At 37.9% G+C, this 24,415-nt stretch overlaps 1 protein-coding gene across 1 annotated transcript in view; it reads right to left on the reverse strand.

Moving 5' to 3' along the window:
- Nucleotides 1-8,475: 8,475 nt before the first annotated feature.
- The window catches only part of LOC134806103 (transmembrane protease serine 12), a 48,992-nt gene continuing 33,052 nt past the window's right edge, over nt 8,476-24,415 (reverse strand). Inside the window, exons 2-6 of the mRNA XM_063779379.1 lie at nt 21,294-21,403; nt 20,473-20,579; nt 19,781-19,920; nt 18,734-19,449; nt 8,476-8,649 (exon numbers count right to left, since the gene is read on the reverse strand). Of these exons, the coding sequence (XP_063635449.1) occupies nt 8,488-8,649; nt 18,734-19,449; nt 19,781-19,920; nt 20,473-20,579; nt 21,294-21,403 (1,235 nt within the window). The 3' untranslated portion in view covers nt 8,476-8,487. The remainder of the gene's footprint in view (nt 8,650-18,733; nt 19,450-19,780; nt 19,921-20,472; nt 20,580-21,293; nt 21,404-24,415) is intronic.

Here is a 24,415-nt window from a genome sequence, read left to right on the forward strand (position 1 = left end):
GCCATAGCACACAAGACATAGCATTCAAGTGAGTTTTCAACATCTATATAAGGTTAACGTACTGGTGCTCGAAGTTGTGTTGTGTGTGCTGGTGCGCCAGTACATGTCATCTTGAAACTTAAGTCATTGTCAATAGAGGTGACAGCAAGGTGTCATATATTGGGCATTAGCATGTCGAGCACTAGTACGTTTACCTTATGAGTCTTGTTCTTGGGCGCAAGAAGTTTAATTACTATAGTCCTCACGCTAGGCCAAATCTTTTCGTAGATGTATGTGGGTTGAGATGTTTTTATTCTTTGCAACTGGTATTTCGTACAATAAGTTTGGATAAACTTATCCGTACGAGCCAGGGCTCCCCCTATCCATTTTGGAAAAGCCATGCCAGTGCTTTTATCTCAAGTATGTTAGGTAATCATTGAGTATACCTAATCAAATGTTTAGGTACTTTAGTGCTATAATAGCCTTACAGATGTGCAAATTGCGGAAAGATTCCAAAGAGTTGGAAATTTTCCCAAGAAACAAAAGAAAACTTCCTTTTTGAAAATGAAAAATTCGATACCCTTACAAAATTTAAGACATGAAATTATTACACGTGGATAGTTTGTAATTTCGGAAAATTTCCGACGGCACATCAGTAATTAGCCTTTAGTGATGTATTAATATGAGCCTAAATTAATATTCCCTTATTTATAAAATAAGTACTCCACCTATTGAGTCTGTTGTAAGTCATATAAGCATATCACTGGTTGAATTGCAAACTTAATACCTAATTTTAGATCCATCATAGATTTTTATGAATTAATGTCACAGTATGCGTGCTATGCCAAGAGAACCTATTAAAATTATTCGACATAATAAAACGGGGTTTTCGGTTGAACTTCAAAATGGTGAAGTCGTTCCGTGAATGTTTTTTGGTATAAATTTTGTTTAAATATTGATAGCTTTAGCAATGAGCTGACGTGGAAGTGTGCACTTAATGAAGTATGAATTAGTCTTCATATTCATATGTGTTTAAGCATGATGCTTTAGTTCAGTTAACACCCGGCAATGCGTCATGGCTATTTGTAAAATCCAGCTATAACTTTATTAAAAGCGACTACCGAAAAACGGCAATGAGCACACTTTTGACATAAGAATCATAATTTTTATGAAAACCATTATTTCAAAGAAAAAAAAGGTCTTCATGGCGTAGCATCGCAGATTAGCAAACTGTTTATCGTCTACCACGAAAACGATTTATATCAGTATATCACATTCACACATAGGTAGTTAAAAAGAGACAAAATCTTTGTAGACTACAAACAGAGTATTGATAGTAGTTACCGTTGAGGTATTTGTAAATAGAACGGTTAATTTCCTTGTTAATGTAATTAATATGAATTAAGTGAATAAATGAACCTTATGTTAAGTTAGGGCCACTTGCACCATTCATTAAGCCGGGGTTAACCGGTTAAACCTTAAGTTAAACCTGGAGTTACCATGGTTACCAGTACAATTTGTCACTGCGTAAACGGTTTAACCGGTTAACCCCGGCTTAGTGGGATGGTAGAAGTGGGCCTTAGGTTGTGAAGTTAGTATGGTGATCGGGAATTGGTTGAAACCATTTTGTAATTTTATTTATTTCTATTTATATATGAAATTATGAACTGATATTGAAATAAGATTGAATGATTGATTAGTCTATTTATATTGAATTGTTTTAAATACAGGATATAAATTGGCGAAATAGATTTAAGTCTAAAGAATTTTAATTAATAATGAGGCAGTTGCGCTTAGAAAAAAAAATCGGTGATAAATAGTAGTTTGTGTTACAAGGGATCAAAATGATATATTTCCATCAAGGGCGTACATTGAATCCTGAATGAAGCGATGGATTCTACAATAAAAAAAAATTGTCTCCTAGAACAGAAAAGTACAACTTTGATCTCTCCTAGCAGGGAAGAAAAGTGCCACTTTGATCCCTCCTAGCGGGGAAGAAAAAGCCCTTTTTCGAATAGGTGATGTGAAAAATCAGTCTCTAAGTATTTTGCACCAATATTTGAATTTGTTGTATGTACGGTCAACGAATTAACTTTTAGTACCATTTTGTACGTTATCACAGTGACAACCTGACAACAGTATAAGGACTCTGGCGACTTTCATATTGATTGTGAAAATGTACGAAATGGTACTGAAATTAAATTATTTTACTGTAACCGTATTATTTTTATGGTTTTTATTTTGTGACGAATTTTTTGCTTCGGAACATTACAACACTTTTGATAATACCAACATTTTTGTTACACTGTATACTCTGTTAGTATACTTGGTACATTATGCACTAGTGGGGTGGGGGTAGTGTGGGGCCCAATTTGACTCGAAAAATTACAGAAGGTGACTGGACAGCACTTATCTAATTGGTGGAACTGTCGGCGCCAAACTACTTATAAATAAAGGTACACGTTGACTTGGAATTTGACAGTTTTTCTTGTCAGCCGTTATAACTAAAGCAGCAATATAGTAGCCATATAGATACCTTATGATAGCCATGTTACCTTCTATCAGTTAAAGTGAAATTGGGTCTCAAGCTGTAAATGAGACCCCAGGGTAAAATAATATCTCTATAAAGGGACTGCAATATTGATTTTCTTAAATCAGATAAATTAAACTAATTTCTTAGCTTAAATTTAAGTTGGTAGGTGGTTAGTTAAATGAAATATCGATAGATACCTGAAAGATTTGCTCAATTGCTCTCTGTCTACATATTTAGGTTATTTATTTATGTTTAATATTACTTTAAATGTATGGGAAAAGCAATAATTAATGCGTTTAAAGGATTCGGGACTCCGAAAGTGGAACAAAACGCAGAGAATATAAATAGTACAGAACTAGAACTCCCAATAAAAATGTTAACAATGTAAAAAAACAGGGTGGAGTAAATAACGCTTGCGTTAAAATTAAAATATTGTAGTATTAAATATTTCTTTTATTTGCCTGTTTATCACATTTGAAAAAAAAAAAGTTTTAATTGTGAAACTGATTCTTTGTTATGGCATTATGTAGATCAAATACAAAAAGTTGTGTACATCGTAACCAGCTGGACCTGGCTTTATTATATGTAATTTTATATAATATTCTCGTCGACTAGCTTGCGTGTATATATTTAACAGTTTTTATGTAATATTGTTTTAAGACCCTTGCCTTTTATTTGTAAGATTGTTTTTAAGTAAATAACAATGAACAATTTGGAAGAAATGTCGAATAAAATAAAATATTTAAATAAGCACATTTTGAAACAGTTTGTAGTGGAATCTCTAAAATGTAGATAGGCCATTTAAATTCTTACTGTGTATTTTTTATTGCATAATTTACATATCTCACAAAATGTATTGTACCTACCTAATTGAGAAATCATCTTAAGGTGTGTGGCAAATTCTTTGTTTTATGAAATTTGGTGACTACCAAAAGAAATGGTAGATCTAAAATTATGATTTCAAACCAATAATTTAAATTAAAACTAAATCAATCAATCACAAAAACGAGTTGTTTAAGTGTGTCTTAATTTCATGTAGGTGCTCAGAAAATGGAATCATAAATAAGTAATAGGAATATACAACTCCTTAAATTTGTTATGATTCTATTGTCCCAACACTCAATGTCCCATAATCTTTATAGAATCAGAATTATTTGCTACAATAGGCAACTTATTCATTATTATCTAATATTCCTGTGTATAATTATTTAGAATTCCGATTTATTTGCCCTCAGTAGACACATTGCTTTGCTGATAACCCCTAACCCATCTGAAGCCACGGTCATTGTGATATTATTGTTAATTACTAGAGACTGACAAGATTAAATTTGGCCCTGAGATAGTGTCGCTATACCTCTAGTTATATGTTTACTCAAATAAAATGTCAGTACCGGTCATGTCAACGACTAATTTCAAACATTGGAATGCTACGCAACCCTTCGTAATAAAAAGTTATTGATGTTTTTATTGTATTCAACTTTCGGCATTTTTGTTGTAAACTTGTTTCTAATTGCAAAATATATTATTTTTGTTTTCATCGGTGATATTCGATGACTATAAACTGTTTTCAAAATCTCCTTGCCAGTAAAATATGAAGGATAGATGTTACCTCTGTGTTATGTACCTCTATTCTATATATAAAATTAATATTTTAAGTAGTATTAGTACCACTGAAAATCCGCAATATGGTGAATAAAATCTTGTCAGTTTATACCAGACTAACATGTTGATACATTAGTATTAGGTTGTAAATATTACTTAAGCGAGGCGGTGTGTTGTTGAATAAATATTTTGTACGTCAATGTTTGGTTTTCACTTTAGTATTTATTTGGGTTTCCGTGAGTTGTGCTAGGCGTGCCTTTTTCACATATGATATAAAAATAACATATAGGGTAAACTACTTATATATTATCTATAGGTACATATTTAAATAACAGTAAACAAAATCTACCCTCAAATGGCTCCTTAAGCCAGTTGAGGGTAGAACAAAACATTACACGATCAAATAATATAGGTTAAAGTCAGGTCGTTCAGTGACTGATCCAGGCGGTTTTGTAATTGGTCGGGTAACCAAAAAATGTTATAATTTACTTTTATTTAAATACCTAAAGATACGGACTATCTATAATGATTGGCACTTTAGAGTATTGTCATTGGTGCCTATTTTTGTAGAAAAGCCGCCGGCCAGTTTATTAATACATACTTGTACTTACTTCACCAATTCGCGGCACAGTTTAAAATAAAATGAATAAATAAAAGAAGGTACCAATAAAAAAGAAATCTATATACAGTGAAACCTGGTTAATTGGCACCTGGATAAATGGATAACCTCAATAATTGCAACCAAAAGTCCGGTCCCGGTCCCTTGAGACCAAAAGGCCTCTATAATTGAAAATTTGGAACCTCTATAATTGCAATTTAGATTTTAGTGCTTTTCGCAATTTTGCCTCTATAATTGATCACTTCGCAACTAAGACCTCTATAATTGACACTGTGCTAAAAAAAAACGTTATTTTTGCTCTTCTTTTTACCTCTATTATTGAAACGAGTTCTACTTATTACCTCTATAATTGAAATAATGTGTAGACAGCAGAAACAATATTTTAATAGCAATGATCATTTTATTTATATCTTCATCCAGAATTCAATTTATTTATTGGGTATCTATCACAGCCTGTAGTACGTGAAATAGTTTTGATTATATCAAAAACCTTTTAAACCCAAATGATTAATAAGAAAATAAAGTAGTAATTAATGTAGTGTAAAAGTGCAAGCATAGACAGAAGCTATATATAGACCAGAAACCCAGAACGTAAGCGTTTAAATCTACTTGCGATGGTTATTTGCACCTTCATAAAAGAAATTTGTCAGAACGCAACCTCTATTAATGAAAACCTCTATAATTGACACAACGATTTTTTGAACCTCGTTAATTGACACGACCTGCTTAAATGAAAAACCTGGTTAATTGACAAAAAATGGCCGGTCCCTTGAGATTGCAATTAACCAGGTTCCACTGTAAATATTACGATATTCATTCTTAATTTTATCCTACTTTTAATTTTGCGAGAATTTACATTCATAGGACAATCAAATAACCAAGAAAAGTCTGCAACGATTTTGATAGCATAAGCAGTCCAGCATTATACGTCATAATTTAATTGAAGTTTAACGTTTAAAATAACACTTGCACTGCGTGTGCTGTGTGCTAACAAAATTCGTTGCAGACTTTTCTTGGTCTAACTCTATATTACTTCGGTGTAAATATGTCTAACACAATGATAATAATATACACGACTAAAACAACAATTAACAAGTATAAATTTTCATGTAGTTTTTATTATTCATAAAGAAAAAAATAAGTACAATATTTATCTTAGATATATACACATTAATCACAGATTTTTGAGTGGTTTCAAATTTACAGAATTATGAACTAAGATCCGATAAGGAGATACTATCCTTATTTGAAATTTACTTTAGTAAAGTCTTATCATAAAATATATCCTATATAGGTAGGTACGGTAGGTACCTATTTAAAAACAAGACTAATAATATTAAAACCAACGCCAATTATTTTAAGGTTAAAGGTGCCATTCCGATGAATGCTGCAACAGCAGCGGGCATTTTTCACAATTTCCGATTCGATATTGATAAAGGACCATGGGCAACTTTGTATGGAGCTTGGACCCAGCGCCAACAGAAATGAGAGTAAGGTCATTAGATAGGTATTTCTATGTACTTAATTTCGTTCTATGGGCACCAAGCGGAATTCCATTACTGAACTGAGATATTGGTATTTTAGCCAAAATGTCGTCACCCTTATTACCTAGATCTAGGCAATAGAGTCCAAGTAAGTAAATTAATTGATGCAGGGTAGATGTTCGCACACCGCCGCACGCCGGGCGAGCACACTGAATGATTTGCCGCGCTCGCCCGGTGGTGGACTCTATTGCCTAGGTAATAAGGGTGACGACATTTTGGCTAAAATACAAAAATCTCAGTTCTGCAATGGAATTCCTACCCACCTATCCACCTATTCCTACCTATCTAATGACCTAACTCTCAACTCTGTTGGTTTTGGGGCCATTTTGACGCATAGTCCTTTAATGGAGTATTGACCGTTCCAATTGCGACAGCATTGCACCACAGCAACACAATACCTACAGGTTGTAACAAAAATAGCGGAGATACGTTTAATTAAGGGCATGTTCGGTATCGTGTTTTGATTAGTAAAAAGTAGAAGAAAAAAAATTTTTGATGCGGAAAAAAACATTTTTTCTATGGGCAGGTCGTCCAAGTCATCCATACAAATTTTTCGCGTCAAATTTTTTTTCGTATATTATCCTAATCAGAACACGATATATGTAGCAAGAAAATTGACACTGACATTTCGCAGCTCGTAGTAACGCCGCAATTGTAACACTGTTGCAGTCGTCACCCGAATGTAAGTACCTCATATTAGAATAAATTAGAATTATTACCTAGGTACTGTAAAACTAGAGGTACGCTGTACAAACTTAATTATTTAAAACTAATATTAGGTAACTAATCACTAAAATTATAAATAATAGACTAGACATTATATTTAATAGTTGCATGGTAATCAATGTTACAAAATTTATTGTTTTAAATTAAATAACTAAATAGGTAAACTTGCTTAGGCGCAAAATAAATATAATTAATATTTCACCCAATCACAGGTAAATCTAATCACTGGGCTCCTAAAGTATTACAAATTTTTAGTAACATACAAAGCTATTAACAAAACCTGTCATTTTTGAGGCTGTTAAACAACGCCTAAACCTATGACAAAAAGTATTGCGTTAAAATCTGCCGGCTTATTCTCGGAATCTTATGATAATGGTGACTTTATCGTTTGTCTAAAGTGGCCGTCACGTTTAATATTAAAATGTTAAATAAATTATAAGTCTACGTAAAAGTAGTAAAATTTCCTTGTTAAAACTTCTTTGTCATGAGTAGGAACAAATTTACACAACGGACAAACTAAATGTCCATTTGAAACCCCTTCTCCTAGAATTAGTACATGTAAATGTCATGAATTTGCTTTCAGTTAACTTTTTTGCACAAAGATTTTTCATACCTTCAACTAAGGACATGTAGGTACAAACTTAATGTTCCACACTTTTATAATAACTAGACTATTGAGAAGCAAAAGATGAAGGCACTTTGATTTACCTACTTCTCGGTTACTCTTTTAGGTAGGCACTCTGCAAAATTTGGGAAAAATGTCAAGTAATTCTATGCTGTTCAACGTGAGTGTACACGTAATGAATCGCGCAGCCTAAGCCAAAAGACTTGAGCCATCTCAATCCAGCGGGTACCCAAGCGGTATTGGAGGGGACCGTCATCAATATCAGTCTAACTTGTCATGCTTTACTATCTCCTCTACACTGGTTCTTTGCTACGTATCATACATGTGGTACCTATATCCACTGCACTTAATGTTCAACACTGATCAAATGCGTGCGCAGCACGAGCCAAACGACGTAAGCTCTCAGCTTCCAGCGGCACTGAAACTGCATTGGAGGATCACCAATATCTATCGGAAATCCAACTAGTGAGGCTTTGGCAACTCCCCTGTTCTATGAGCCTAGTCAAGGCGACAATTGTACATCGATAAACGCCAAACGAAAAGTAAAAATCTCAACGATGTGAATTATTTTTAACGTTTTCCATCAACAATTGTCATCTTGACTAGGCATTCAGATACAACGCTACGTAGCGTATACATGGTCGTCCATCCAAGGCACGTAATATTCAACATTGGTGTGCACTTCGAGTACGCCTCTGCGCGCGCAGTCTGAGACAAAGGACATGAACTCACAAACAGTGCCTCTCCGTCCTTACGGCTTTAAAGGGGATCACTAATTAGTGACTATCAATTTCGATTCCTGCTAGCGACACTGATTACTCCGGGTATGAAGTTACTCCTTTACATTGAATGGGAGCTGCTACGTAGCGTACACGTGAGCGTATATCCAAGGCACGTAGTGTTCCACGTTGGTGTACACGTCGGGTACTCCTGTGCGCGCGCAGCCTGAACCGAAGGATGTGAGCCCGCGCAGCTCCCATCGGCTACCTGTCCGGCATTGAAGTGGACCGCCGCTATCGCCCTGAAAAGATAATGTATACATTTCAATTTTCAAATATGTAATATATTTGTTAAAGTACAAATGTAGTGCATAATTATTTTCCATCGTATTTTCCGCGGAAACGCGCGAACGTGTCTTGCTATTTCAGTCTGTCTCGTATCGGTACAACAAGTACTGAGGTTGACGGAATTAAGTAACATGACAAATAGGAACGTTTCTAAGAAAATAAGATGGAAAACAATTATGCACTACATCTGTAATGACTATGTGCGCGAAGAATTTCGTACATTGACTCGGGATTTCCTATCTCTATTTCCTATCAACAAGCGGTAATAGTTATCTAATAAGCATGTACATAGTTATCGAATATTCTAATCTAGGTATGTCATGACAGAATTGAAAGTATTAGTCACGGGATATACTCATCAAGTTGTCTTAAACAAATATTCGAAGCCTTATCTTGATTTAAGGCTTGATGTTATGCTTAGATGGGAGATAATAACACATAGTATACATATTATAAACAGTAAGTTAAGTCGTCTAAGTTACGTTTCTTTTCAAAAGTGCTCCAATTTTTTTTCATCTTTGCTATCAATCTACTCTATGAGTCTATGCTATCGGCTACCTTGTGCTATATTTAAAAAAGTTTTGAATGTCATATAGGTACTGCTGTTTTACCTTACTTTACTATTTTGCTTACTGTTAGTTACTAGGCTTCATGGGAATGACGCTCTGTTGGTGTTAGGGGCTGTTCATAAATTACGTCATCTATTTTTGACGATATTTAAACCCCCCTAAAATCATCCAAAAATCATGCTTCCAAAGACCCCGTTTCCTTCTACGTTATGCTACCATCATCCGATGTCCAGACCAGAAAATCTTAAAGCGAAAAAGGCAGACTTAATGCCATAGGGCAATCCCTAGTAGCTGTTTTTCTCGTAGGCTCCATCCAACATCCGATATCGGAGAGGCACTCATAGTTAGCTATATGTACAATAATTATATTTTTACAGTGCTCTAGATACTAACAGATGAACTGAAGTTAAGGTACTGTTAATATGCTGAGACTGTGGTCTATAAGATATTAAGAACTATCGTCTGATTCGTCTGGTATATTTTAATTGTCTTCTTATATTCATTAATAGACGTCCTTGATTTTAACATTGGAAAGTTAATTGGACACTTTCGCTTCACCGAAACGGTGTTTATTTTCTCGTTTTTTTTTATCGATGACGCAATGCTTGGAAATAGGCATAGGTTTTTAGGATCAGTAAATGCAAGTTTTTACTTAATGCTTAAGGTTTTGTATACAGGCTGTAATCGTTAAGTGTACCAGTTGTCGCGAATTTACGCGATTCCATATAAAAGGTGAGTGACAACCTTTAGCATGAGATTTTGACGTTGGTAACACTGTATAGACAATTTTGGCGGGAGAGAGAAGATAACTTGACATTCTAATTTGACAGAAAAAAGGAACGCGTTCCAAGCGACTTATTAGTTAGATAGAAGAAATTTAAGAAGAAGCTGTTATTGCTGTGTTTACAGATTACATATTGTAAGAGTATAGCCAGAAGATCACCCTGGTGAGTGTTTATATTAGTATGACGAGAGAAATACGTTGAGAGGTTATGTAAAAGTAAGAACTAAGTATGGTGGAACGGGAAGGTCTATTGGGGAAGGTGGTAGGACCTCCAGGGACCTGCGGGTCCCACAGAATAAGGTGAGAGTAGAGAAATCGTTGTGGCAATGGCTCTGATCACTTTAGAGAGGAATATACCACAGCGTGGCTCTCGATCAGAATCATGGTGCCATCAACGACTCTCACTGATTGCATTTAGTAAGTTTATGAAAGCTATGAACCTCTCAACGTGAGTCACTTAACTACTTGTCGCTTATATGTACAATAGGAAAATCATGAAACTTGAATATGACAGGTTATATGTAATCATTCATTATAGGTACATAATATATTACAAGTGGCGACAAAATGGTGGAGATGCTGGGATGCTATTTTGCAAATACTTAGAGAGTAAATTATATGAAATTGGAATCTGATTTATCAATCTAAGAACTCAGAGTTTCAGTAGCAACCTTGAGTCCTTGTAGAGGATATGCTATAGTATTAATTATAACTAAGAGCCTTGTATTAGGCATAGAGAAACAAGAACCCTGGGGATGGGCATGCTAATGTATTTGCAATTAAGAACCTTGTAATAGGCATAGTAACATGGATGAGTCTTCATAGAGTAGAAGGCAAGTATTATACAAGAACCTTGTAACAGGTACTGCTGTGGCATTAGCATTTATGAGTCCTCATAGAGTAGAGGTCATACTTTTGATAAAGAACCTTGTAGTAGGTACTGCTGTGGCATCAGCATTTATGAGTCCTCATAGAGTAGAGGTCATACTTTTGATAAAGAACCTTGTAGTAGGTACTGCTGTGGCATCAGCGTTTATGAGTCCTCATAGAGTAGAGGTCATACTATAGAAAATAAACGTTAAAAGTACTAATCAATTATAATGAGCCTTCATAGAGTAGAAGGCATGGTGTTGAACAAGAACCTTGTATTAGGTACTGCTAAAGTATTGGCATGGACAAGTCCTAGTAAAGGGTATAAAATAGAAGTAATAAAATATTATTTGTTTAGAGGTTGAAACAAACGTATACTGTAATGAAATAAAATTAAAATGTCAAGTACACCTAGCTGTAAAGCGAGCCAAACACCAAACAGCTAAAGGTTTTTACAAATAAAGATAAGTGTGTGGTTCTATTTCTCTCTCTTTCTCTCTCTCTCTCTCTCTCTCTCTCAGACGTACTCCAATATTTTCCACCAAAAGATTGTATTTGTAAATCTATTTTGAAAGTTTGCAAGGTAGAAGTTGTGTATTGAGATTTATTAAGTAAGGAAGGATACAAATAAACGGTATACCTGTGTTTTATTTAGTTTTAAGTTATATTTAAGTAACTATCGATATGACTGTCAATCGATAATCGATTGATTCGCCATTACTTTGTGAATAACGCAATACTGAAAATGAAATAATCGATTGAATCGCTTCACTAATCGATAGTGAAGTTTGTAGTGGCAACACTAGAAAGTTTGTTGTCTATGTACAGTTTCTAAAAATGTCAAACTAAGATCGCTTCTCTTATTGGATAAAATAAACTAAAACTTTTCTTATTGGACGTTATCTACTTTGATTTCTAGCGGAATATTGAGAATGTAATTGCAAACTAACTTGTTTGTTTGTTTGTGCTTTGCAAAAGAAATAACACATTTTCTCCGCCATTACCGGTAAAGTTTCGAAAGTTGAAAAGTTGTGTGATAAAGAAGAAGAATCTGCGTTAAACACGTCAAATACAGCAATATATACAGGACGGCAGCCGATACATTAGCCATTATTGTTACATATTGCCTTTAAGACACCTTACGAAGGTACGTAGCGAAAAAGTTGTTGACTAATATTATGATGTTAGTAGTTGCAATTAGAACTAGAGAAGAAGTATTTTACTCTTTCTGTGTGAGTATTATTATTCTTATCAGACGATATTCTAGTTTATATCGTGTACGAAATAGTTGTTTTTTAAATAAAGAATGCGAACTTTATAGCATACAAGTACAAGCCATTTGCTTTGCGTTATTTACAGGTTAATACTACAACAAAATATACTATCATAATTATATATGTTAGTCGAAAAAAGGGTAGTAAAATGGAGCAATTCTTGCGAGAACGATTAGAACTAAGAAGAATAAAGCTCGAAGAAGATGTAAAGAGCTCTGAAGAGTTAATTTCCTTATTTAAAGCGGGAAATGCGATACCGGAACAGGATGTTATTAAGATACGATTGAAGCTAAAACAATCTCTAAATAACATACAAAATGATGTGGACAACTATATTAAAACCAACTCTGAGGACACAGGGGTGCTACGCATATGCCTTGAACAGCAAGTTAAGGCCGAAGATCAATTAATTGAACTTGACTTGTTAAATTCAAGAGAGAATAAAAACATACCGACTGTTAAGCTACCCAAATTAGAACTCATGAAATTTAATGGTGATATTTTAAAGTGGACCGAGTTCTGGGACCGTTTTATGGCCAATGTCCATTCCCAGAATCTGAAAGATTCTGAAAAACTGGCGTATCTGCACAGCTTAGTTCAAGACGATGCTAGGGAGGCCATTCAAGGCCTGGCAATAACAAACTCTAATTACAAAGTAGCGGTGACTACGCTACAAAACCGATATGGGAATGAACAAAAGGTAATAGATTCCCATTACGAAGCTCTCAATAAGATTAAACGATGTAACTACACCTCTGAAGATTGTCGAAAGAATTTAAATAACATTGAAACCCATTTACGAGTATTGTCATCTTTAGGTGAGAATATTGAGAGCAATTTCCTAAGGAGCCTTATTATCGATAAATTCCCGGACAAGGTGATATACGAATTAAACCTGCTATCAGCCAACGATCAGACAATAACAAGTATAAGAAATACTTTGGATGCCATTGTAGTAGCATTAGAAAAGTCCAAGGTAAAGGAACCTGTTCAAAAGGAAACACCTGCTGCTACTACCGATGCATTCATATCAATTGATAGTAGACCTAAATACCACAGACGGAAAAGGATATCAGGCTTCACACCCCGTAATAGACTGTCATCTGAGTCAAGAAACTACAATAAAAAACGAAATGCTACTCCTATGAATGATAAAGGTGTTAAGAAACCAAAACTAAGTTGTATTTTTTGCTCTGGACCACATTTTAATGATGAGTGTACCTCTGAGAAGACAATTGAAGACAGGAAAAAGAAGTTAGTCAACCGCTGTTTTATTTGTTTAAAGTTGGGACATCGTGTACCTGAATGCAAGAGACGCAAGCAATGTTTCCATTGCAAAGGCAACAAGCACAATCGTGCCTTATGCCCAAAAAGAGAACCTGCAGACTGCAACAGCGCAGGTGACTCACAAAAACAAAAGACTAACATGTAGACTGCTTCTTGACTGCGGAAGTCAAAGAAGTTATATTACTACCGGATTGGCAAAAACCCTGGATTTGACTTCATATAATGTGGACTCCTTACTGATCTTTACCTTTGGAGCAGAGAAACCTACTGAGACCTTGAGCCCTTGCACGGACATTGTAATCAACACAAAACGAGGAGTAGAAAGAAATATCCATGTTAACATCGTCCCTCGTATTACTAATAGGATACCTATACAAAATATTCCTGAGACAAACTTAGTTGATGTACTGGCAGACAGTGGCTCACAAGGAAGTGAAGTAATAAATATGCTCATTGGTAATGATTATTACTTTTCCTTTATTAGGAATAATATTATACAAGTTGATAGTGATCTATACCTAGTAGACACAGATTTTGGATGGGTAATATCTGGTCGCCTCAGTACTGATAATCAAGAAGACGACAATACTTTGACAGTTGTAACCTACCATCAAAGCAATAGAGGCTGTAAGTGTTTTACAGAACCCGATCTACCCCTAAGACAGTCTGATGTGAAATTCCTGTGGAGTCTGGAGAACATTGGAATAACTGATTCAGTAAAGGCCACCAGAGAGGAAATTGCAGTTCAACACTTTAATGACACTGTTGTGTATGAAGGAGGTCGTTATTATGTGAAGTGGCCATGGACAACATATCCACCAGATGTGCCTACTAACTATGGCCTAGCATATGGCAGGCTCAAAGGATTAGTGCAACGACTGGATAAGCCTACACTACAAGAATATAACGAGATACTGATGGAACAACTTAAGGCTGATATAATAGAAGTTGTTCAAGTAGACTCAAATGTCCAATGCCAGTCTGTGCCTCCAGTTAACTACCTTCCGCATCACATTATCAAGCAGAGTGCCAAGCGTGGGCGTATTGTGTATGACGGCTCAGCAAGATTAAAGGATCAGCAAAGCCTTAATGAGTGCTTATATAGAGGACCTTGCATGCTTCAAGATCTGACGGCTCTGCTCTTGAACTTTAGAGTTTATAAAATAGGTATTATAGCAGACGTCGAAAAGGCTTTCTTACAAATCGGCCTACAGGAAGAAGATAGAGACGTGACAAGGTTCTTATGGCTGAAGGATATTAACAAACCATTGTCCGATGAAAACATACTGCACTTAAGATTTTGTAGAATGCCTTTCGGGATTATTTCGAGTCCTTTCTTACTGACGGCTACCATACGTTACCACATTTCACAGAAGAATAGTGAGTTGCTCAAAAAGGTAGCGAACAAGTGTTATGTTGATAATGTTGTGACTGGCACTAACACTTCAGAAGAGGCCGTCCAATTATATGATAAAACCCGAAGAACATTTGAAGAACTCTCAATGAACCTAAGAGACTGGACATCAAACGATGAATCTTTTATAAAGGCTGTACCGGAACAATATAGAGCAAAAGAGACAAACGAAATAAAAGTTCTAGGCCTGCTGTGGAATAAAAAGGAAGATATGCTTACATTGAACATAAATAAAGAAGTTTTTACCGATGGATCCTCAGATGAAGTGACAAAAAGGGAAGTCCTAAGAATATTGGCATCAGTATATGACCCATGTGGCATAGTCTCCCCATTACTCGTGCCAATCAAACTGTTTCTACAGGAATTATGGAGAAATGACTATAAATGGGACTCACCACTGTCACAAGAGCTATTACAAAAGTGGAAGAAAATTGAAAGCAACCTAGGTGATATAAAAGATGTTAAAATACCACGATATGTAGAAGCCAATGTCAGTGAAGGATCTGAAAATGAATTACATTGCTTTGCAGATGCTGCAAAAGACTCTTACGCAGCAGTAGTATATTTAAGATCAAGCAATGGTTCCGAAGTAAAGACATCCTTTTTATTATCAAAAAGTAGAGTTGCACCATTGGAAAAGAAAAATAAAAATGGGAAGAAGAATGAAAGAAAACTGACTATTCCACAACTGGAACTACTTGGTTGTGTAATCGGAAATCGTTTATTGACATACCTGAAAGAGACCATAGAGTTACCCATTGATAGGCAATACTTATGGACAGACAGTTTAGTGGTTCTCAACTGGATTCACTCGAATAAGCTTCTACCACCTTTCATAGCCAACAGAATAGAAGAGATAAAGAGAAATGTTGGCCTAGAGACATGCTATGTAAATACTAAAGAGAATCCAGCTGATATTGCAACCCGACCTGAGCTGTGGGTGCAGAAGAAAAATGTATGGTTAGAAGGACCATCTTTCTTGGCTAAAAGAAAGAATGAATGGCCAAAAGATATCCACCTCGCTAGCCACCAAAACCTGGCTTCTTTTCCTGCTGTAGTGGAGGGTCTGAAGGAACAGTCTTCAAATAATAATGTACCTGTAGAACCTTCAGATAATGACATGCCTGTAGAATCGTCAGATAATGACATACAGGTAGAACTTTCACAGAATTACATACCTGTGGAACCTGTTAATGATGATGATCCAAGGCCCGACCAGTATGAAGTAAGATCTCAGGTTCAGGAGATAAAAAACCTGCAACAAAGATTCTTTCCTGATGAAATAAAAGGCAAACTGACAAGCCTCAGTAGAAATCTTGGGCTATTTACAGATGTTGACGGATTGTTGAGATGCAAGGGACGAATGATGCATGCTAATTGGTCATACGACATGAGATATCCGATTCTATTGCCTAGAGACTGCGAAATCACTAAGAAAGTGGTACAAGAAATACATGAGAAGAATTACCACGTAGGAGCACCTCATACTCTCGACCTAGTTCGCCAGAAATTCTGGATTCCAAAAGGAAGACCAGTAGTGGAGAGAATACTAAGAAAATGTATTCAATGTGTAAAGCACGGAGGAGGCCCATACCCACTGCCTCCAACACCGGCCTTACCGGTAGAACGTGCCAATTATAGCAAGCCATTCACTTATACTGGAATTGATTATTTTGGACCTGTCTACGTGGATACTGAGAATGGACAGCAAAAGAGATGGATATGTCTTATGACGTGCCTAGCAGTGAGAGCCATACACATGGAAGTCGTTAAGAACTTGACTGCAGATGAATGTATTATGGCATTGAGGAGGTTTATGGCTACAAGAGGTGTACCACTAGCAATAGTTTCAGACAATGCACTGTACTTTAAGTTAAGCTCTGAAATACTGAAGAGTGAACACTGCGTCAAGAATAACATCAAATGGAAGTTTATTCCCCAACTAGCGCCATGGCATGGTGCCTTCTATGAAAGACTAGTGGGGTTAGTGAAACATTGTATGAAAAGAACTTTGGAAAAACTGTTGCTGAATGACACACAAATTCTTACTGTCATTAAAGAGATTGAGGCTGTTGTTAACAGTCGGCCTCTGACACGAGTAGGCCCTGACATGGATATAGTTCTTAGACCATGTGACTTTCTATCTCTAGGGCGTTGTCTAAATTTGGAGATATCAGAGAATTATATACCTGACCAAACTGACACTCAAGTGAAACAGAATGTGTTAGACAGTTGGAAAAGAGGTCAGAACATGTTGAATCATTTCAAGAACATGTTTATAAACCAATATTTGATGAGTTTAAGAGAAAGGTATCAACACAGTCACAAACAACCAAGAGTAAAATCGCACAAAGAGCCAAGTGTTGGTGATTTAGTTCAAATTAAAGGCGAAAATAGCAACAGAAACAACTGGAGGGTTGGCAAGATTGTCCAATTGATAAGAAGTCCTGATGGATACTGTAGAGTAGCACACGTTAAAGTAAGAGACAGTATCTTCAAACGGTCGATTGGACACCTATATCCTTTAGAACTTGAACATCTACCTTCGGTACCGGGACAAGTTGAAACTACCAAAGACAGTGAACCCCGAGAAAGAGTTCGAGGCTCTACTCCAAGTGAGTCCGACACAAGTCGAACAATTGAAGTACCAAAAGAAAATGAGCAAATTGAGATTGTAAAGGAGAGCCAAGGGAGTTCGGAGGTAATACCTATCCAACCTATAGAAGAAGAGAGAGGGATTAATGATGATAGTCTTAATGAGAGAGAATCCACAACACCACCACAACCAGTACAAAGAGACACTAATGAGATTCCTCACCCAGGGGAAGATGTAAGCCATGAGTCCGAGGTAGTCATGCAAGATGAGAATCAGCCACGAGAGGAGGTAGTGAGACGAGCCGCAGCGATACGAGCACGAGAAAAGATCGCAGAGTGGACTCGTCAACTTTTCGCTATTCTTTAAACAAGCCTCGTCGTTGCGAGTGTCGCGAATTTACGCGATTCCATATAAAAGGTGAGTGACAACCTTTAGCATGAGATTTTGACGTTGGTAACACTGTATAGACAATTTTGGCGGGAGAGAGAAGATAACTTGACATTCTAATTTGACAGAAAAAAGGAACGCGTTCCAAGCGACTTATTAGTTAGATAGAAGAAATTTAAGAAGAAGCTGTTATTGCTGTGTTTACAGATTACATATTGTAAGAGTATAGCCAGAAGATCACCCTGGTGAGTGTTTATATTAGTATGACGAGAGAAATACGTTGAGAGGTTATGTAAAAGTAAGAACTAAGTATGGTGGAACGGGAAGGTCTATTGGGGAAGGTGGTAGGACCTCCAGGGACCTGCGGGTCCCACAGAATAAGGTGAGAGTAGAGAAATCGTTGTGGCAATGGCTCTGATCACTTTAGAGAGGAATATACCACAGCGTGGCTCTCGATCAGAATCATGGTGCCATCAACGACTCTCACTGATTGCATTTAGTAAGTTTATGAAAGCTATGAACCTCTCAACGTGAGTCACTTAACTACTTGTCGCTTATATGTACAATAGGAAAATCATGAAACTTGAATATGACAGGTTATATGTAATCATTCATTATAGGTACATAATATATTACAAGTGGCGACACCAGTAGCCAGGCGATAATTCCGTAAATATAACCGATATCAGTCTAGCTTCAAAAGTTTAAGTTTAATTTAGGTACGACTAGAATCCGACCGCATTAAGTTTATGAATTGTTTCTTCTGTTTTTCTTTATACATTTTGGATTGTATTTTTTATCGTATTACCTTATCTTGTGAATCGTAATTTAATATTATTGCTTAATTGTCAACTTACCACACAAGCCCCCGTGCTCCCATCCGTACTGCCCGCACACAAATGCCCGTCGTTCAGCGGTAACGTCAACGAGTACCTCTCCCTGCATATCCTCAGCGGCAGCACAGGCACCTCCGCTTCCAACAGAACGTCTGTCAACGTCCCGTTCGTCTGCTCCCTCCCCCAACCCGTCGCGTAACACTCATCCTTGAAGTCTATCCCGTTGTTATCATCTATAAACGGATCTATTTCATCATCAAACATCAACTTCTTATCACTTCTTTCTGGTTTTCTCCTATCTTTAGCCATTTTGGTTTTGATAAGTTTAACAACACTATCTAAAGTGGCACTGGGGTATACTATATCACTTTTCCTTTCGTTATCAGCTTGTTGGATGTCTTCATCAGTCTTTCTTGTTGTATGTCTGTTGCTATCGTTAGATACTCTTACGTTGTATCTCATGTTTTTGTTCTTTTTGCTGACGAATCCGGAGAAGATTGTCTTGGTTAAATTGTTTAGCTTTTCTAAGTATTTTGTGGCTGTGTCGGGGTTGGGTTTGGGTGGTCGCTTGGATTTTTTGGGTGGTTCTGAGGAGGTGCTGTGTGGGTTGAGGTCTGGCCGCATGTAGAAGGTGGTCCTCTCGGTGTTGAAGGCGGGGGGCTCGAAGGGGGGCAGGCAGATTGTTCTGATGCGGCTTCGGGCACTCACGTCGGCAGGCTTTGTAAGTTTCATTAAAGCTGGAATTGAAAAATAACTTATGTCAATACTTTATTGAGTATGTCAGAATATACTCGGGCAAAACCGTATGCCCTTATCTCGAAAAATAGGTAAACACGATTTGTAAGCTTTTTTTCCTGGCTGTCTCATTCACTTAGAACTGCTATCTAGAATCGATACTGGCAATGCAAACTATGTAGCACCATAATCTACAGCCTTTTAAACCTTACGGATGCAGCCGCCCTTGAACTTTACGTGGACTTGACCCGAAATTTTAAATGCATTATAAAAACTATCATTGAGGTTGACCTGGATTATAGGTAGGTACGAGTACGAGTGTCACCTGTGTACCTATGTCATGCTGATAGTTATGAAAGCGATGATGGAGCACTATCCTCTCGATGGGCACGTAGGCTCCCTTCTGCTCGGCGCGGTCCCATTCCCCGAGAACTGCTGTCCAGAGCGCCGGGACTGGCAGGTTGAACAGCTCACTGGAATGAGAGGGTGCGAAGCTGAGGGGTTTGATATGGGTCCTGTTTGGATATGACGTCTATGACATATGTTTGGAGAACTTATTAACTAACTAATCGGAAAAATACCTATGTAATAGAATAATAAATCAGGTTTTAAGATATTTGACAATTTAAAATGACTATTTTGCTTTGAATAATTTTATGGTTTAGACTCACTTGTTTTAAGTCACTCGCGCGACATGTTTCGGAGAACCTAGGTCTCCTTTCTCAAGCACTAACAGTGCGAGCAGCGTTCACGACGGCCGTGTATCACGTACTGCGGCGCGCCGTAAACCGTAAAATTATTCAATGTTAGTAGGTCTCACAACAGTTTAAATTCGACTATTTTGCTGTTTTTGATATAACAAAATTTAGTTCTACACCTATTGGCCAACCGATCATATTATAAAAGCAAGACCTGGAAATCTGCATGCCCTTACTTCTATACACAGTGAGGTGCGGTATAGGCAGCCACAAAGGATGCAAAAGGAAGCTCAGCACCTGCAAGACCTGAAACCTGGATGCCCTTACTTGTGTATACAGTGCGCGGTAGTGAGTAGCCATAATGGGTGTACGAGGACGCCTCCGCACCAGTGCCCGATGAGCCCAAAGTTCGGATGCAGCAGTTGCAGGGACACCTGGAAGACACAACATTCTTCTACAAATTATGAAATCCTTGAATTCTATCCGACTTAAGGTGACATTCTCTTTTCGTTTGAAAGCTAAGTCTAATTGGAGTTATGGTCTCCATAAAAAAACCTAGTGCAGCCATACTCCACTCCACAAAGACGGCCCGAGCTGCAAGATGAATTTGCTTAAAGGTGAATTTCGGATGACAAGGTTATGTAAATATGTATACCTAAAAGAGCCAGGCGGCAGGCGGGCCGCAGGTTGACTATGGCTGCCCTAGTGCATACCCTGCTCTTTTTGTTGATGAGCTATCTAACCTTAATACCTAGCAGGTAATTAGGAGGTCCTAGGCCTGACTTGTTCTAACTTCTCCTATCGTGGAACGTGCAGACAGAATTTATGTATTTAAGTTTCGATCGACGTTTTCTATCAGCGATTGTGATCTTGGCTAGAACCCCTGGACTACACCCTTCGCTTAAACTTTCTTTCGCCCGCATGAAGACTGTCGGCCCGATTCGAACTTTAAGATACGTCAGTTAATAGATCTAGAAACGATATGGATTAGATATGTCACTGTCAAATGTGACGTTTCTTCAAACAAAAACGTCACTTTTGACACTGACACATCTAATCCATATCGTTTCCAGATCTATTAATTGACGTATCTTAAAGTTCGAATCGGGCCGTTTACCTAGTCTATTTCAATTAAGCTTAGGACACACCTGCCACGGCCACGCGCCGCGCTTGGTCTCTCTCCCCTTGATGATCCTCAGTTGTCCCGCTGTACGCTCCCGCGGTTGCCGTGTGTGTCGGCGGAGTGGGACACCGCACTCTGAAAATAAAACGAGAATTCTTGAATAAAACTTCTTCACTCGAAAACAGGAAAGAAACATATCAAACTCTAAATCTCTGGTCCTACAGAGAATCTCTAATCGGTCCTAATCTATCTCTAAACCTTTTACTCCGCTAAAACCATAGAATGATCTCAAGTATATAATATAGTATATAATAAGTAATGTAGTACAATACTTAACTTACAATACTCTCCTAAACAACTGTACAGGTCCAGACCGCGCGAGGCTTTTGGCGGTCGGAGCCCGGGAAGCCGGTTACTGGCTACATGCCCATCCTTCGCCCAATACTGGTACTTTCTTGGATCCGGCCTCCCTTAGACTGGCGACTGGTTTGCGACTCGGGGTTTCGGTGTGTACGCCACACATATGCTCTTGTGGCACGGACGTGGACCGACTGGGACACCACGGATTATCTTGTCAAAAAAGTGCAGGCCGTTTTTCGAGACATGCGTCGCTTAATGACATAGTCCGTCGGTCTCTTGCCACCATCAATGTGCCTGCTCTTCTTGAGCCGACTGGCATTATCAGAGATGATGGCAAGAGGCCCGATGGAGTGTCCTTAGTTCCTTGGAGCTTGGGACGGATGTTGGTGTGGGATGCTACCTGCGTAGACACACTGGCACCGTCCCACCTCCAACGGACTACTGTAAAAGCGGGCGGAGCGGCGGAAAGCGCCGAAATTCTAAAACGTAACAAATATAAGAGCCTCGGTAGAGAGTACCATTTTGTACCATTTGGTGTTGAAACTCTAGGTCCATGGGGTCCCAGCGCGCATAAGCTGTTCGCAGAAATCGCGAAGCGTCTGGTTGACGTAACTGGTGACCGAAGAGCTGGCGGCTACCTCGCACAACGTATCAGCATTGCGATACAGCGAGGAAATGCCGCCAGCATCCTTGGTACAATGCCTCAAGGGCCTATTTTAGATTTAAGCTAGTTATTAATTTCGTTTAGTAGTATCACTGTATATATATTGTATGTAAATAAATGTTTTAATAAATATTCATATTAGAAGCTGCAACTAAAAAAAAAAAAGTAATGTAGTATTCTCGTGACGTAGCATTTTCCAAACGTAAAGCTCGCACTTTTTGTAAACACACTATTAGGTACTTAGCCACTTGACCGTCCGGCCGGCAAGACTGTTTTCCTCTCAACCGTCCGGGTTTTGACATTGGAAATGTCTTTTCGTTCGCTCCAGTAAGTATAGGGTCCGATATCACGAAAAAGTGCGATCCCCTTATATCTCGGAAAGTTGTGAAGATATGATATTAAAAATTAGGCTCAAAAGACGCATAATCACGAGAGCTGTAAGGTGCAAAAATAATTATTCGAGAAAGTCAAAAACGAAAAAAGTTATGGTCGAAATAGTGAAAATAAAATTCAATTTTTTCCGAATTTTTGATTTTGGTGCTCGATAATTTGGAAACGAAGAATGATATCAAAAATTTGAGAAAAACGGCTCTGGACAATTTAGTCAGCTACAATTTGAGCCTAAAACAAAGACGATCAGGTTAAGGGTTTGCCCTGTAGCCTAACCTTAAAATAGTCAAAAAGTCAGAACGCACTATTCGACAATCTATGCATTCTTGTGGTGGTGGAAATAGAAATAGGTAGAGGTAGAGGTAGAAATAGAGGTAGAGGCAGAGGTAGAGGTAGAGGTAGAGGTAGAAATAGAGGTAGAGGCAGAGGTAGAGGTAGAGGTAGAGGTAGAAATAGAGGTAGAGGCAGAGGTAGAGGTAGAGGTAGAGGTAGAAATAGAGGTAGAGGCAGAGGTAGAGGTAGAGGTAGAAATAGAGGTAGAGGCAGAGTTAGAGGTAGAGGTAGAGGCAGAGGTAGAGGTAGAGGTAGAGGTAGAGGTAGAGGTAGAGCTAGAGCTAGAGGTAGAGGTAGAGGTAGAGGTAGAGGTAGAGGTAGAGGTAGAGGTAGAGGTAGAGGTAGAGGTAGAGGTAGAGGTAGAGGTAGAGGTAGAGGTAGAGGTAGAGGTAGAGGTAGAGGTAGAGGTAGAGGTAGAGGTAGAGGTAGAGGTAGAGGTAGAGGTAGAGGTAGAGGTAGAGGTAGAGGTAGAGGTAGAGGTAGAGGTAGAGGTAGAGGTAGAGGTAGAGGTAGAGGTAGAGGTAGAGGTAGAGGTAGAGGTAGAGGTAGAGGTAGAGGTAGAGGTAGAGGTAGAGGTAGAGGTAGAGGTAGAGGTAGAGGTAGAGGTAGAGGTAGAGGTAGAGGTAGAGGTAGAGGTAGAGGTAGAGGTAGAGGTAGAGGTAGAGGTAGAGGTAGAGGTAGAGGTAGAGGTAGAGGTAGAGGTAGAGGTAGAGGTAGAGGTAGAGGTAGAGGTAGAGGTAGAGGTAGAGGTAGAGGTAGAGGTAGAGGTAGAGGTAGAGGTAGAGGTAGAGGTAGAGGTAGAGGTAGAGGTAGAAATAATTTTATTCGTGAGCACAAACGTATATTAAAAACGTATACAGAGAAACATAAAAAAGAAAAAGAGCCACGAAATGGTCTCACCGCAGCATGTTGCTGGCGACTGAACTGAAGATAGCTGATGCTGAACCCTGGTAGTACCTATTGGAACTCAGGTTTGGTGCAACATAGACAAACGCTGTCATGGTCATCTCTCGTCGCGTCAAACTGCTGTCAAGAAAATTTCATATCTTGCAGCAAATGGGCCGCTGCCGATCAAGACTCGAGTGACGATAACGGCGATTTGGCTACCACTTCTCGAGTTGACTACGGATTTGCCGTGTAATAATTTTCTTATACTTTGAACATTAATATATCCTGCTTATTAATCGAAAAATGAAATATGTACCTATACTTATGCGCCACGGCGACAATTATTCAAACTTCGATACGCGTGTGGAAATTTTGCAATTTCTTTGTTCACATGCGTTATGTCCAGGATACTTGTCTTAATCTAAGAATAAAATAATTATCATTCAACGTTGTAGTTTTATTTTGAAACTTTTTCCTTATCCAGACTTTCTCGTCGCTCAGCGACAATATTT

This window comes from Cydia splendana, chromosome 2, assembly GCF_910591565.1.
Source record: "Cydia splendana chromosome 2, ilCydSple1.2, whole genome shotgun sequence".
Lineage (NCBI taxonomy): Eukaryota > Metazoa > Arthropoda > Insecta > Lepidoptera > Tortricidae > Cydia > Cydia splendana.